The sequence below is a fragment of the Xenopus tropicalis genome, chromosome 2, assembly GCF_000004195.4.
Source record: "Xenopus tropicalis strain Nigerian chromosome 2, UCB_Xtro_10.0, whole genome shotgun sequence".
Taxonomy (NCBI): domain Eukaryota; kingdom Metazoa; phylum Chordata; class Amphibia; order Anura; family Pipidae; genus Xenopus; species Xenopus tropicalis.
Genome location: NC_030678.2, coordinates 167,671,974 through 167,685,867, shown reverse-complemented (window position 1 = coordinate 167,685,867; position 13,894 = coordinate 167,671,974). Strand labels below are relative to the sequence as shown.

Here is a 13,894-nt window from a genome sequence, read left to right as displayed (position 1 = left end):
CAGGAAGACTCCTAATATTACTGAAGCTCATTTAGCAGCTTTAAGTACCACAAATACTTGTTGCAACTTGTCCCTGCCCAGTGAAAAGCACAATAAAGTCTCACGTTTGGATGAATCCCATCCCAAAGGTAACATAGTAAGTTAGGTTGAAAAAAAGACACACATCCATCAAGTTCAACCATAATGCCTATATATAACCTGCCCAACTGCTAGTTGATCCAGAGGAAGGCAAAAACCCCATCTGAAGCCTCTCTAATTTGCCGCATAGGGGAAAAATTCCTTCCTGACTCCAGATTTGGAAATTTGGAATAAATGATTCAATGCCACTACGGATGTTCTCAAAATTATGGCAGAATGATATACAATATATTTATATATAATAATAAATACTAATAAAGGGAGTCTGACCAAATGATGTACCACAAAGGGAGAATACAACTAAGCAGCCTTATAACCACTGACTGTAAATCTCCCCACTCTTCACTGCCAAAAAAGTGGTGGGCAAGCCCAACAGGCAAACCAGTAGGAAAAGTTGGCAACATCGGAATGGGTTGTCCAGGGTCCTCCTCCCAATGTCTGCCCAACTCTCCCCCCTGCCACACCCTATTGCATATGTCTTACCTCCTTCCTCAACTCGAGACTGTTATCCGGTGAGAGGAGGCCATGGGGGAGCATCTATAGTGCCATGGGGAACAATCCTGGGTCGTTGTAGCCCATGAAGGCCGGGGCCCACCTGTTTTTTTCCCTGTCTTCCGCCAGTCCAGTCCAACCATAAAGGTTGACTGCTTGATGTCATCTTTAGGATAATGGTTCAAGTACACCTTGATTTGCCATGAGTCACTCATCAAAATGGAAAGCTCACTGCCCAGTTGGAAGACTGGGATCAATCAAGAATAATTGCCAAAATCTTCTTGAGTGATCCTCTCCTACTGTCAGAGGCATTTTGAATTTCAAGGTTCTCACTTAGTGGACCACGGTGATCATCTGTGAACCATTACCCCCTAGATGTAGAGATATTGGGTGATTTTCCTTCTGTATCATTGCGAAGCTTGGCACCAAATTGAACCAAGTCACCCCAATGCTACCTAGAAGAATTGTGTGGAATTGCCAACACAGCTTTGTGCTAGAAAACATATTTTGATTTATTTAATGTGTTTTGAGAATGGTAAAAACAACATGGTCAGCAGAGCTCTCCAAAATCACTACACTTGCCATTGCTTTAGAAACCTCTCTATTATTTCACTATTTATGATCACATAACCAACTTGTTACTGTCCAGAGTAATGATGGTTGACAAAACGGTCTCACATTTAAGCTGCGCGCAGCAGAAAGTGTAAATAGAAGCAGAATTACACTTTCCTCCCTTGAAACTCTCTCCCTCTCCTGCATGCTAATAACTCGTCGGCGCAATAAATACACGGGAATTAATGCATCAGATAAGACTGCAGATCCAGCAGAAGAATTCAGCCTGGAATAGATTACAATCAACAAAGAGACGGAGAAGTCGTGTACGAGACAAAATGAGTTTGGGAGAAGCTAATAGAATAGATAGGATGCATATTAATATTTCTGGAAAGAAACGTAAAGGCAGCTGAATAGGCTAAAGAACGAGTTTGTTTAACACTTGGGTTGCATTTTTTAAGCCATTATGGTGGGTGATTGCTGAATGTTAGGGAAAAGCATATTACCCAGGAGTGAAGTAGAGCGGCTAAATGTATCATTTATCATCAGGCAGAGGTATATAATTAGGAGAAGCATAAAATGAGCAGACACATCAAATTGTAAAGGAGCAAGTAAAAGGAAAACTAAGCCCTAAAGAGGAATATGATATTGGAACTTTACAGTTGTCACTGGAGCTCCCCATTTTGGATTCTGTAAGAACTGCCCGGGACAGTGTGCACTGAGCAGCTGCTGAGAAACTGAGCTTAGGGGTCGTTGCAAATTATAAAACAGAAAATGAGATTGGCCTGTTATATAAACTAAAGTTACGGGTCTGAATATTAAATTCTGATGCTAATTGCACTGGTTTTTATACTGTTTTATACTGTTTTATACATTTCTATATATACAGTATATAGTGAGTGGGCCCCTAAGCTCAGGTAAGTGACAGTAGCACAGAGTATGGGCAGGGAATCAGCAGAAAAGAAGATGGGGGGCTACTGGGGGCATCTTTTCCCAGGCCTATTCCCTGCTAAAGGGCTGTGGTTTAGTGATGAGCGAATCTGTCCCATTCCACTTTCTCTGAAAATTTGCAAAACGACAGGAAAATTTGCGAAAAGCCAAAAAATCAGCGAAGCGCATTTGTCACGCGAATTTTTTGTTGCCCTCGTTTTTCTTTGTTTTGCAACTGCACCCATTTTGACGCAACCAAGACTTTTTTTGATTTTCTGCAGCAAATTTTCGCGAAGTGCGTAAATTTGCTGCGAATTCGTGCCTGCCGAAAAAATTCGCTCATCACTACGGTGGTTGTCTTGGGCTGGTACAGAAGCCCAAAACATAATGTACAACATTTCTACCATTTTTCTTTAGTTAGTCTTTAGTTCTCCTTTAAGAACTGGGTTTACAAATCCCTAGAATCTTGAATTATCTGAAACATGAAACACAGCCAGTAAATGGCACTGTGCAGCTATTTCACTAGATCAGGGCTCCCCAACCTTCCTTACTCGTGAGCCACAGTCAGATGTAAAAAGACTTGGAGAGCAACACAAGCACCATAAAAGTTCATGGAGGAGCCAAATAAGGGCTGTGATTGGCTATTAGGGGCCTCTATGCACCCTATCAGCTTACAGGGGCTTTATTTGGTAGGAAATCTTGTTTTTATTCAACCAAAACTTGCCCCCAAGTCAGGAATTCAAAAATAACTCCCTGGTTTGGGGGCACTGAGAGCAACATCCAAGGGGTTGGGGAGCAACATGTTGCCCCCGAGCCACTGGTTGGGGATCACTGCACTAGATAGACACAATAAGCAAAGTTCTCCTTATGAGAGAAAGAATGGCAAAAGGGCAGTGAAGATAGAAGGGAAAGTTAGTACAAGGTCAGAATTAAATGAGGAATGGAGGAAAGAATGGCACAAAGTGACAGGGGAAAGAGGTGAGAATTGAACAAGTAAAAAGAGAAAAATGGGTAAGGGAGAAGAGATTGGCCCAGAGAAGCAGCAGAGATAAGCTCAGAGGAGCTGAGACAAAAATATAGGGAAGGATAAGAACATAGCACAAAGAGAGAAGAGAAAGAAGGTAGGAAGAGAGAATGGCAAGAAGATTGAAACAGTAGCGGTACATGGAGGTAGGAGAAAGGGAGCAAGAGGAAAGAATCCAAAATGAGAAAATAAATAAAATGAAAAGGGGAAGATAAACTCGGATAAAATTGACGAGAGACAAGAATTTTAGTAGAAGAAGCAGAATTGCGCGCCCAGCCAGCCAGAGTTTATAAGACCCCAGTGGTTAAGGTGTCAGAGGCATCAGGCCCAGATTCCAATGCATGAGAGACAGTGAGAGCGGAGATGTGGGAGGCAGTGAGAGCGGAGATGTGGGAGGCAGGGAGAGCGGAGATGTGGGAGGCAGTGAGAGCGGAGATGTGGGAGGCAGGGAGAGCGGAGATGTGGGAAGCAGTGAGAGCGGAGATGTGGGAGGCAGTGAGAGCGGAGATGTGGGAGGCAGTGAGAGCGGAGATGTGGGAGGCAGTGAGAGCGGAGATGTGGGAGGCAGTGAGAGCGGAGATGTGGGAGGCAGTGAGAGCGGAGATGTGGGAGCGGAGATGTGGGAGGCAGTGAGAGCGGAGATGTGGGAGCGGAGATGTGGGAGGCAGTGAGAGCGGAGATGTGGGAGGCAGTGAGAGCGGAGATGTGGGAGGCAGTGAGAGCGGAGATGTGGGAGGCAGTGAGAGCGGAGATGTGGGAGCGGAGATGTGGGAGGCAGTGAGAGCGGAGATGTGGGAGGCAGTGAGAGCGGAGATGTGGGAGGCAGTGAGAGCGGAGATGTGGGAGCGGAGATGTGGGAGGCAGTGAGAGCGGAGATGTGGGAGGCAGTGGAGAATGGAGTAGGAGCCAAGGCAGTGGCAGAAAGTAATGTAGAATCCAAAAGACACAGACAAAACAGCAGGTGTGGGAACAGCTGCAAAGCTGAAATAGCCACAGGCCTATAATTGCCAGGTTAATATTGTAATCCCTTGCTAAATACTGGCATTACATCAGCTGTCCTCCCATCCATTGGTACAATACCAGATAAAAGGGAGTCTGACAAAATGAGAAAGGTGAGTAGTTTGTTATCCTGCATTGTGCCAATTACTGACAGATTTGTATCTATGTGGCATAAAGATGAATATACAGAATTGAAATTTGTATTGCAGAGATGTGTGGTGAATACAGTGAGTCCTGTTGGGAAATAAGAAAGGTGATCTGGCTAAAACTGAAATAACTACTCAAAGGTTGTATTCCATCTGGCCTCTGGGCCTTGTTCACATAAACTTTGTATAAACAGTTAAGTCCTATTCCTATGTCAGCCACTAACTGAATAAAACAACCGATTAAGCACATTTGCTTTTTCAAATTCACTTATACCCACTGCTGAACTTTTTTGGGGAGATTAGTTTTTGACTGTGATGCAATCAGTTCTTCATTTTCTATTTGGCCTTCCTAAATTGCTGCATTACAACACTTTACACCAAAAGTATTAACATGCTTTAAAAAGCACCTTTTAGCTATTATTTCTTTTTCTCTTCATTCCTATTACTAACCTTACTTCGAGTTAAGCCCCATAGGGCAGTCCTCATCAATTTTACTTCTCCTTCTTAAAGAAATACATTGAGAATAGGTTTCCTAAAGAAGAACTAAAGGCATTTTGGCATTTTACTGCCAATAGATTAGCCACAATAGTGCAACCTAGAACTCTATATTTATTCTGCAGAAAGCTTTACCATACCTGAGTAAAGAGCCCTAGAAGCTCCCTCTGTTTGTTTAAAATAGCAGCTGCCATTATAACTTGGTCTCATTAGCTTCCATGCTGCTGGTAGCCAAGATTACACATCGCAGTTGGGAGCAGGAGCAAATTCTGATGGGAGGGGGAGCGAGTTGGGATGGGAGGGGGAGCAGGAGAAGGGAGGGGGAGAGGGAGAGAAGCAAACTGAGCAGACTCATGTCCTGAAGGATATTTCTGAGAGAGGAAGTCAGATACAGAAGAACGTGTTTACAAAAAAGGAGACAAGAAATCCTGTGTTTCTTTTGATAGAGGACTTAGTGCAGCGTTTCTGAGTGCTTATGGCTGTATTTACATAGACCTTTCTGATAAAGTTTTTAGCTCTCCTTCTCCTTCAATATCCTTTTAAATGACAACCATCTTTTTTATGTGTTTTAGCTGAAAACCTGATGTCCCAATCAGCCTGAAAAATTTATGATCCTAAGGTGCTAATGTTTGATTTGATTAAATTCAGTCTTTGTTGACCCAGTGTATATTTTCTTTCCAGAATATCAAACATGAATTGAGATAATATGATGGTCTCTATTGTCCTAGTGTTCTAGTACCTGCTATTCCTTCTAGATCATTAGAGATCCCTAGATCATCATCTAATGCACAACATTAGATGGGGTTTTTCGCCTTCCTCTGGATCAACTAGCAGTTAGGCAGGTTATATATAGGCATTATGGTTGAACGTGATGGACGTATGTCTTTTTTCAACCTAACTAACTATGTTAATATTTATTAAATACTTCATGCTTCATTAATACATAAATAAAAAACAGAAACACGTGCACACATTAATGATAATAAAACACTATAAACCAGTGACCAGTAAATGTTCTGTAACTCTCCATTTAAAATCAACATTACATTCAAATAAAATATATATATGGTATAACATATGATTAAGAAATAAAAGTCTTTGGTGTAGTAGTGTATTTGACACTGACTGTTTCCATGGCAATGCTTTTTTTTTCCCTACTTATTATTCTTCCCACCTGCTCTATTCCCTAATGTCAACCTCTCGTCTTGTTTGCCGACTAACGGAATGAGCAGAGCAAGAAGTATGGTGGGCACATAGTAAAGAGGGCAAGGGAAACGGTTTAAGAGACGTTCAGGAGATCAACATGTATTATTCATGTTCCTGTGCTTCTTATTGGCCCTCATCCAAAGACAAACGAAGAGTAAGTAAGGTCAACTAGAACAATATTAATATACATGGATAATTTACCTTGATATTGGGGCAAGGTGATTACTGGGAAAAATTAAGACAGTGAAGAAGATGCTCAACTAGCTGCTGGCATGGTAGTCAATATCTCAAAATGATAATAGTCAATTAAAGGGGACCTATCACTAGTGATGGGCGAAATGTTTCGCCAGGCATGGATTCGCGGCGAATTTCCGCATTTCGCCTTTGGCGGATTGTTTCATGAAACGAATGAAAAAATTTGCCGCGGAAAAATTCACCGTACGTCCAAAAATTGTCGCCGGCGTCAAAAGAATAGTCGCGCGACAAAATAATAGCCACGGGCGACGAAACAATAGCCGCGCGACAAAATAATAGCTGCGTGCGACGAAACAATAGCCGCGGGCGACGAAACAATAGCCACGCGACAAAATAATAGCCGCGGGCGACGAAACAATAGCCACACGACAAAATAATAGCCGCGGGCGACAAAAGAATAGTCGCGGGTGAGAATTTTTTTTGTCGCATGATATTTTCGCCGTTTTGTGAATTTAACGGAACAGATTCGCTCATCACTACCTGTCACCCTAGGAAATCATTCCAAATTCTTTTCTATTGGGTTCTCCAAGCGAAATAAACTTCACTTACACCATATAAGTCATATAAATCTGGTTTCCCTCAGTGTTGGCATTACACAATAACAGCAAGCAGGCAGCCGCCATTTTGTGGACACTGTTATTCAAGGGGATGTTCACCTTGACAAGACTTGTATTAGTTCAATTATTAGTCCCCGCATTTTTGTGCAGTAGTTACCGTTTTAAGATATATTGGCAATAAAGAAGACACTCAGATTGCTGGTGCTTCGATAGACATAATGGCTAAAGGGGCTGCTGAGTGGGGATTATATGGTTATACAAGCTTAGATGTGGAGGGCCATGCTGTGATGGTTTCAAGGCAAAAAACAGGTGATTTGGAACAGAATGACTGTAAAGTCCATCAAGAACAAGGACATCTGGTCCCATAAGAGTAACTTAAGGCACGTTGGCCCTTATTGAACCTACCCCAGTGACTCATAGCAACCATAAATAATCCAATATACAACGGAATAATGAAAGCAAAGCTTTGCATTCTGTAAAAGCACAAATTATGTTTTTGCACTTATAAACCTACCCCTATATAGCGTGCTCCTTAGAGACAATGGAAAAACAAAATAGAAAGATAAGGTCGTACCTGAAAATAAACATATTGCTAAGCCGCAAGCGGCATGGAATGTTTTGTGTTTGTCCAACATCCGCCTGGTTTTCCTGCTCAGAACCTTTACAGAGAAAGGAAGAAAATACAAAATTTGTTAAAATGGTTTAGTTACAGATGTAGAAGCACAGATACAATACAGATATGGGACCCGTTATCCAGAATGCTTGGGACCTGGGGTATTCCGGATAAGGGGTCTTTCCGTAATTCGGAACTCCTACCTTAAGTCTACTAAAATAATTATTTAAACAGTAATTAAATCCAATAGGATTGTTTTCCTCCAATAAGGTTTAATTATATCTAAGTTGGGATCAAGTACAGGTACTGTTTTATTATTACAGAGAAAAGGGAATCATTTAACCATGAAATAAACCCAATAGGGCTGTTCTGCCCCCAATAAGGGGTAATTATATCTTAGTTGGGATCAAGTACAGGTACTGTTATATTATTACAGAGAAAAGGGAATCATTTAACCATGAAATAAACCCAATAGGACTGTTCTGCCCCAATAAGGGGTAATTATATCTTAGTTGGGATCAAGTACAGGTACTGTTATATTATTACAGAGAAAAGGGAATCATTTAACCATTAAATAAACCCAATAGGACTCTTCTGCCCCCAATAAGGGGTAATTATATCTTAGTTGGGATCAAGTACAGGTACTGTTTTATTATTACAGAGAAAAGGGAATCATATAACCATTAAATAAACCCAATAGGATTGTTCTGCCCCAATAAGGGGTAATTCTATCTTAGTTGGGATCAAGTACAGGTACTGTTTTATTATTACAGAGAAAAGGGAATCATTTAACCATGAAATAAACCCAATAGGACTGTTCTGCCCCAATAAGGGGTAATTATATCTTAGTTGGGATCAAGTACAGGTACTGTTTTATTATTACAGAGAAAAGGGAATCATTTAACCATGAAATAAACCCAATAGGATTGTTCTGCCCCAATAAGGGGTAATTCTATCTTAGTTGGGATCAAGTACAGGTACTGTTTTATTATTACAGAGAAAAGGGAATCATTTAACCATTAAATAAACCCAATAGGGCTGTTCTGCCCCCAATAAGGGGTAATTATATCTTAGTTGGGATCAAGTACAGGTACTGTTTTATTATTACAGAGAAAAGGGAATCATTTAACCATTAAATAAACCCAATAGGGCTGTTCTGCCCCCAATAAGGGGTAATTATATCTTAGTTGGGATCAAGTACAGGTACTGTTTTATTATTACAAAGAAAAGGGAATCATTTAACCATTAAATAAACCCAATAGGATTGTTCTGCCCCAATAAGGGGTAATTCTATCTTAGTTTGGATCAAGTACAGGTACTGTTTTATTATTACAGAGAAAAGGGAATCATTTAACCATTAAATAAACCCAATAGGATTGTTCTGCCCCCAATAAGGGGTACGGATAAGTGGTCTGATACCTGTAATCCTTTTTCCCAGAGTTATTAGTAGATTTATAATTCCGAAGACCCAAGTGGTAGAGCATTTTCCTTGCTACAATCAATAGGCCTCCCTTGTCCATGACGTTGCCGCTCTCTCTAATAAAAATCTGTTGCCCCATAACTTGACATCAAAATATTATTATTATTATTATTATTAACATTTATTTATAAAGCGCCAACATATTCCGCAGCGCTGTACAATAAGTGGGTTTCATACATTGGACAATAATAACATGCAAGTTGGGGGATGAAAGGGAGGCCAAAGTGCCCCCCTGGTCTACCCTATGGTTATAATGATGCTAAACGCAGGCAGTACTGTGTTCCCATGGAAAGCTCTGGACCTGGGCCTGTTGGTGCTAATGATAGGGCAGGGGGCAAAGTAAAAAAAAACATGATGGCTGTTTTCTGCACTTTGCACCCTGCCCCGCCATACATAAATGACCCTGTGTTCTGACCACTTATACAGTATAATTCTTTTTGAATGCATTACATTGTATCAAAACTAATTCTGCAATATATAAACCAATGAATGTTTACCATTTTGGGCCCCCGGAGCAGGCCAATGACGGTGCGGCACATTGGCAGGAGTACCAGGCTGCAGTTGAGGTTGAGGACGGACGCGGAGGCTCTGCTCACACACAATCCTAACTGAACAAATGCAGCAAATGTCAAGGGAGAATTTCACACAAAGAAATAACAGAGATAAATCACTGAAAGCAAGATGACTATTTCCTCAATAGATGGGTATTTTAGGCAATTTTGCACACTGACTCCCGGCCGTCTATAGACACATATAGAAAGGGATAAGGTTAAATATCAATGCAAAGCGCCAGGCACGGCTAAGAAATGAACCCCGTGTGTGACAATGGATTCTTTATTGTGAACACGATATTAGGAACCTTGGAAAGACAGTGACAAATAGGAAACAAATGACTATTTCAGCTTTTCATTCTCGGCAGTAGAGGGTCGGGAACGGAAGGCCGTCTCTTTGGAAAGGGTAATGCAGCAGCAGTCGAGAAGAATCTCAGATGGAATTTTTAACTCAAAAGGAATCTTCTCTCTGCTGAGTCTACGTCAGTGGCGTGCTTGGACATGGAGAATGCAATCCCTTACTGAGCGTTTACATTGGGTAAAACAATCAATTTAGCTAAATATTAAGCCTCAAATATTAATGTTGGCGGCTACATGCAAAGCACGCGCTTTGCACATGGTGACAATTATAGGAGGTATATAGCGGGCGTCAGTTGTGCCTCATTCAGATGTACTGGCAGGGCCGCCATAAGAAATCACAGGGCCCCTCCCACATTGCCCATCCCATCAGTACAAAGGACACACAGACATTAAAAGTATCAGGGCCCCCCTAACGCTATGCTGGCCAGGGCCCCCTAACTCTGTGCTGGCCAGGGCCCTCCATACACAGTGCCCCTCAATTGCCCCCCAAAGACAGGGGCCCCAATTGCCCCCTGAAGACTGGGCCCCCAATTGCCCCCTGAAGACTGGGCCCCCAATTGCCCCCTGAAGACTGGGCCCCCAATTGCCCCCTGAAGACAGGGCCCCCAATTGCCCCCCAAAGACAGGGCCCCCAATTGCCCCCCAAAGACAGGGCCCCCAATTGCTCCCATACACATTGCCCCCAAAGAGAGAGTGCCCCAACTGCCCCATACACAGTGCCCCCAATTGCCTCCACACACAGTGCCCCAATTTCCCCAAAGACAGTGCCCCCAACTGCCCCATACACAGTGTCCCCAATTGCTCCAAAGACAGTGGGTAACTAGGGGACCTGCACCCGTGCCCCCCAGTCAGGGAATGTGCAATGTGCGTACTCTAACCTTTAGATTTTCCTGTAGCATGTGCAGTGTCTCTGGTGGGCCCTACTGGGGGGGTGGTCCTATTGGTGGGCGGGTCCGGGTACAGTTTCACCTGCTGCCCCCGCAGTAGTTATGTCACTGTCCAGCACGAAGCTTGATCTGCACCCACCGTAAAAAGTTGCACACTAATAACTCTTAATTCTTCTTTAAAGAGATACTGACACCAGAAATTAAACCTTTTTTTATATATCTATTCTAAAAAGTATTTGCCCAATGCTTTCTCATTACACATCCAGTCCCCATGTACCTCTATGAGGGGGCGGCCATATTTGTGCAGCAGGAGGCCGTTAGCATTAGAAGCTGTAACTGACAGGTTGAGATGGGACAGTCAGGTTGGCAAAACAATTACTTACAAAAGAAGCCCTATAAATGAAATACAATCAACGTGACTTATAGGCAACATTTAAGGCACATTAATCATTTGAAGATTAGTTTTTTAGTGTCACTATCACTTTAAGACCAGGCATCCCTATAAAGCTTGCCATTTAATGGTATTCCGTGCCCAACTCACCCTCTTTAACCTGCAGGATTCTCTGATTGGCAGCAACTTAGGTGAGGTCAATAAAAAATTGTATTTTGTATTTGTCTGATAAACCCTCAGCCCCAATGTCTTTGCACATTGACGCCCCTATAGCTCAGCCTCCCTGTGGCCTCCATGTCTTCTATCAGTTTCAGCTCCTTTTCAATCCGCCTTTCCCACCCCCAGCTCTTTTTCCCTCCACCTTCTCTTTCTCACTCAGGGATATTCTCCATTTGTGTTGGGGGAGAGAATCCACTGATTATCTGTTAGTAGGGGATAATGAGAAAATGTACAGTATTCTTATACATTGCATGGACATGTCTGGACTTAATGCAGTCCACTTGCTATATTGTTTTGCTGGTATGTGTTTAATTCCAGAAGAAAGGGACAAAAAGAACCAGAAAATCAGAACAACCATGCAGGCACCCAATGGACTTGGGAAAAAAGTAGCCTCAGACCCAGAAACCCTCAGGAGCAATGATTTCCAGAGAGTTTCCGAGCTGTGCCTCCTGAGGGTTCCAAAACGGATACCTGCCATTACAGGGCATTCAGTCCAGCTGTGTCCCCAGTGGCCAAGACAAAGATCACTATCTACTGTAAGGCGGCAACAACATGTTGCATAGACATAAATTACGGAGATCTGGTCAGTTAAATACATGGAGACCAAGCAACAAGTACACACTGCCCACCCATTGGCCCTGACTGAGACCACTGGCCCATATATAAGACCAAAACTCACTCCATTCCTGACTGATATCTGTTTGAGCTTGATCCAATTGGCTATAGACCACACAAGCCCCTGTATGTGGCCCAAGCCCCCCTGCTTTAGGTATAGCAGTTTTTAGCTTCAACTCAAAGTCCATTCTGTCAGTTAGTATGAATTACAAGATGTAATGGGAGCTCAGACTAAATCCTAGAGCTGAAGAATCTATTTCCTCCCATGAATTCTAGTTTAAAACCTGTTTTTCCTCTTTAAGTTTCAAGATGAATGGATGGGGCCATTACAGGGCTAGAAAGGAATCTCTTAATGGAGTTTAGATCCCAGGGGGTTGTGGGAGATACAATCCCAATAGTGACTGGCCAGGGTGGCGGTGTATTGAGCAGGTACCATTAAACCAGCCTCCATCTTCCCTTCAGGTACCATTAAACCAGCCTCCATCTTCCCTTCAGGTACCATTAAACTAGCCTCCATCTTCCCTTCAGGTACCATTAAACTAGCCTCCATCTTCCCTTCAGGTACCATTAAACCAGCCTCCATCTTCCCTTCAGGTACCATTAAACCAGCCTCCATCTTCCCTTCAGGTACCATTAAACTAGCCTCCATCTTCCCTTCAGGTACCATTAAACCAGCCTCCATCTTCCCTTCAGGTACCATTAAACCAGCCTCCATCTTCCCTTCAGGTACCATTAAACCAGCCTCCATCTTCCCTTCAGGTACCATTAAACCAGCCTCCATCTTCCCTTTAGGTACCATTAAACCAGCCTCCATCTTCCCTTCAGGTACCATTAAACCAGCCTCCATCTTCCCTTCAGGTACCATTAAACCAGCCTCCATCTTCCCTTCAGGTACCATTAAACCAGCCTCCATCCTCCCTTATCAGGGGTAGTTACAGAGGCATGGTTTCAGATTCTGGGACTGCATATAAGAAGTAGCAACTGGATTGGTCACAGGGGGAGTGAAGGAAACTTAGGTCTGAGGATAGGGGGCTGTGGGTAAAAGATGGTGGTCTTATTATATCTGTCCCTACACATAAAATCGTAATAGCCACAGAACGGTTTAGTGATCAACTATATAATAATAATTATAAATAATAGATTGTGCAGGTTTTATTCTGACCTTCACATTCAAAATAAATTTTATCATAAAAGTTGGCGGGATGCTGAATAATTCCTCGAAAAGCCCCAAAAACATTGCTCCAAAGGTCAATGTGTCCTTTATTTCTGCCAACCGGAACTTGCTGGAACCAAAAGGTTATGTGAGGACGCCGGCCTGTCGGACTAATCTTCCTGCATTTGCATTTTACTTTTCACTTTCGCTTTTTATATGCTGCTAAGATCCAAAACATCTATCCACGCGTTCAGGGTAAATAAAGGCCAAATGCTTTATAGGAACAGCAAGGCTCTCGTGTCGGCGGCAGAGGTAATTGTCTGCCTGTAGAGTCGCTAACACTGAGCGAACAAATGAAAACGGAGGAGCAATCTATAGTGCAGACATTATTGAACCCCCCAGTTACAATGAGAGCTTAGGAAGAACAAACTCTTATGTCATTAAAGTGATTCTATGGACTCCTGTCCATGGGTGTTCAGAGCCATGATCAAGGCAAGGGTGTATCTAGCAGTGATCCCCAACCAGTGGCTCGGGGGCAACATGTTACTCCCCAACCCCTTGGATGTTGCTCTCAGTGGCCTCAAAGCAGATGCTTATTTTTGAATTTCTGGCTTGGAGGCAAGTTTTGGAGGCATAAAACCCAGTGTAAAGCCAAAGAGATCCTTCTATAGGCTACCAGTCTACATAGGGGCTACCAAATAGCCAGTTATAGCCCTTATTTGCACCTTACATGCACTCTTTCCATGCTTGTGTTGCTCCCAACACTTTTTTCCATTTGAATGTGGCTCACAGGTATAAAAGGTTTGGGGATCCCTGATCTAGAAAGAGAGC

General features: G+C 42.7%; 1 protein-coding gene across 3 annotated transcripts in view; it reads right to left on the bottom strand.

Moving 5' to 3' along the window:
- nox4 (NADPH oxidase 4) overlaps positions 1 to 13,894 on the bottom strand; it is a 117,674-nt gene that overhangs the window by 89,054 nt on the left and 14,726 nt on the right. For 2 of the 3 annotated variants that reach the window (XM_004912170.4, XM_012958029.3), the window contains 2 exons: positions 9,385 to 9,495; positions 7,369 to 7,453 (listed from right to left, as the gene is read on the bottom strand). In XM_004912170.4, the coding sequence (XP_004912227.2) occupies positions 7,369 to 7,453; positions 9,385 to 9,495 (196 nt within the window). The remainder of the gene's footprint in view (positions 1 to 7,368; positions 7,454 to 9,384; positions 9,496 to 13,894) is intronic. The other variant, XM_012958031.2, reaches the window with a different exon arrangement.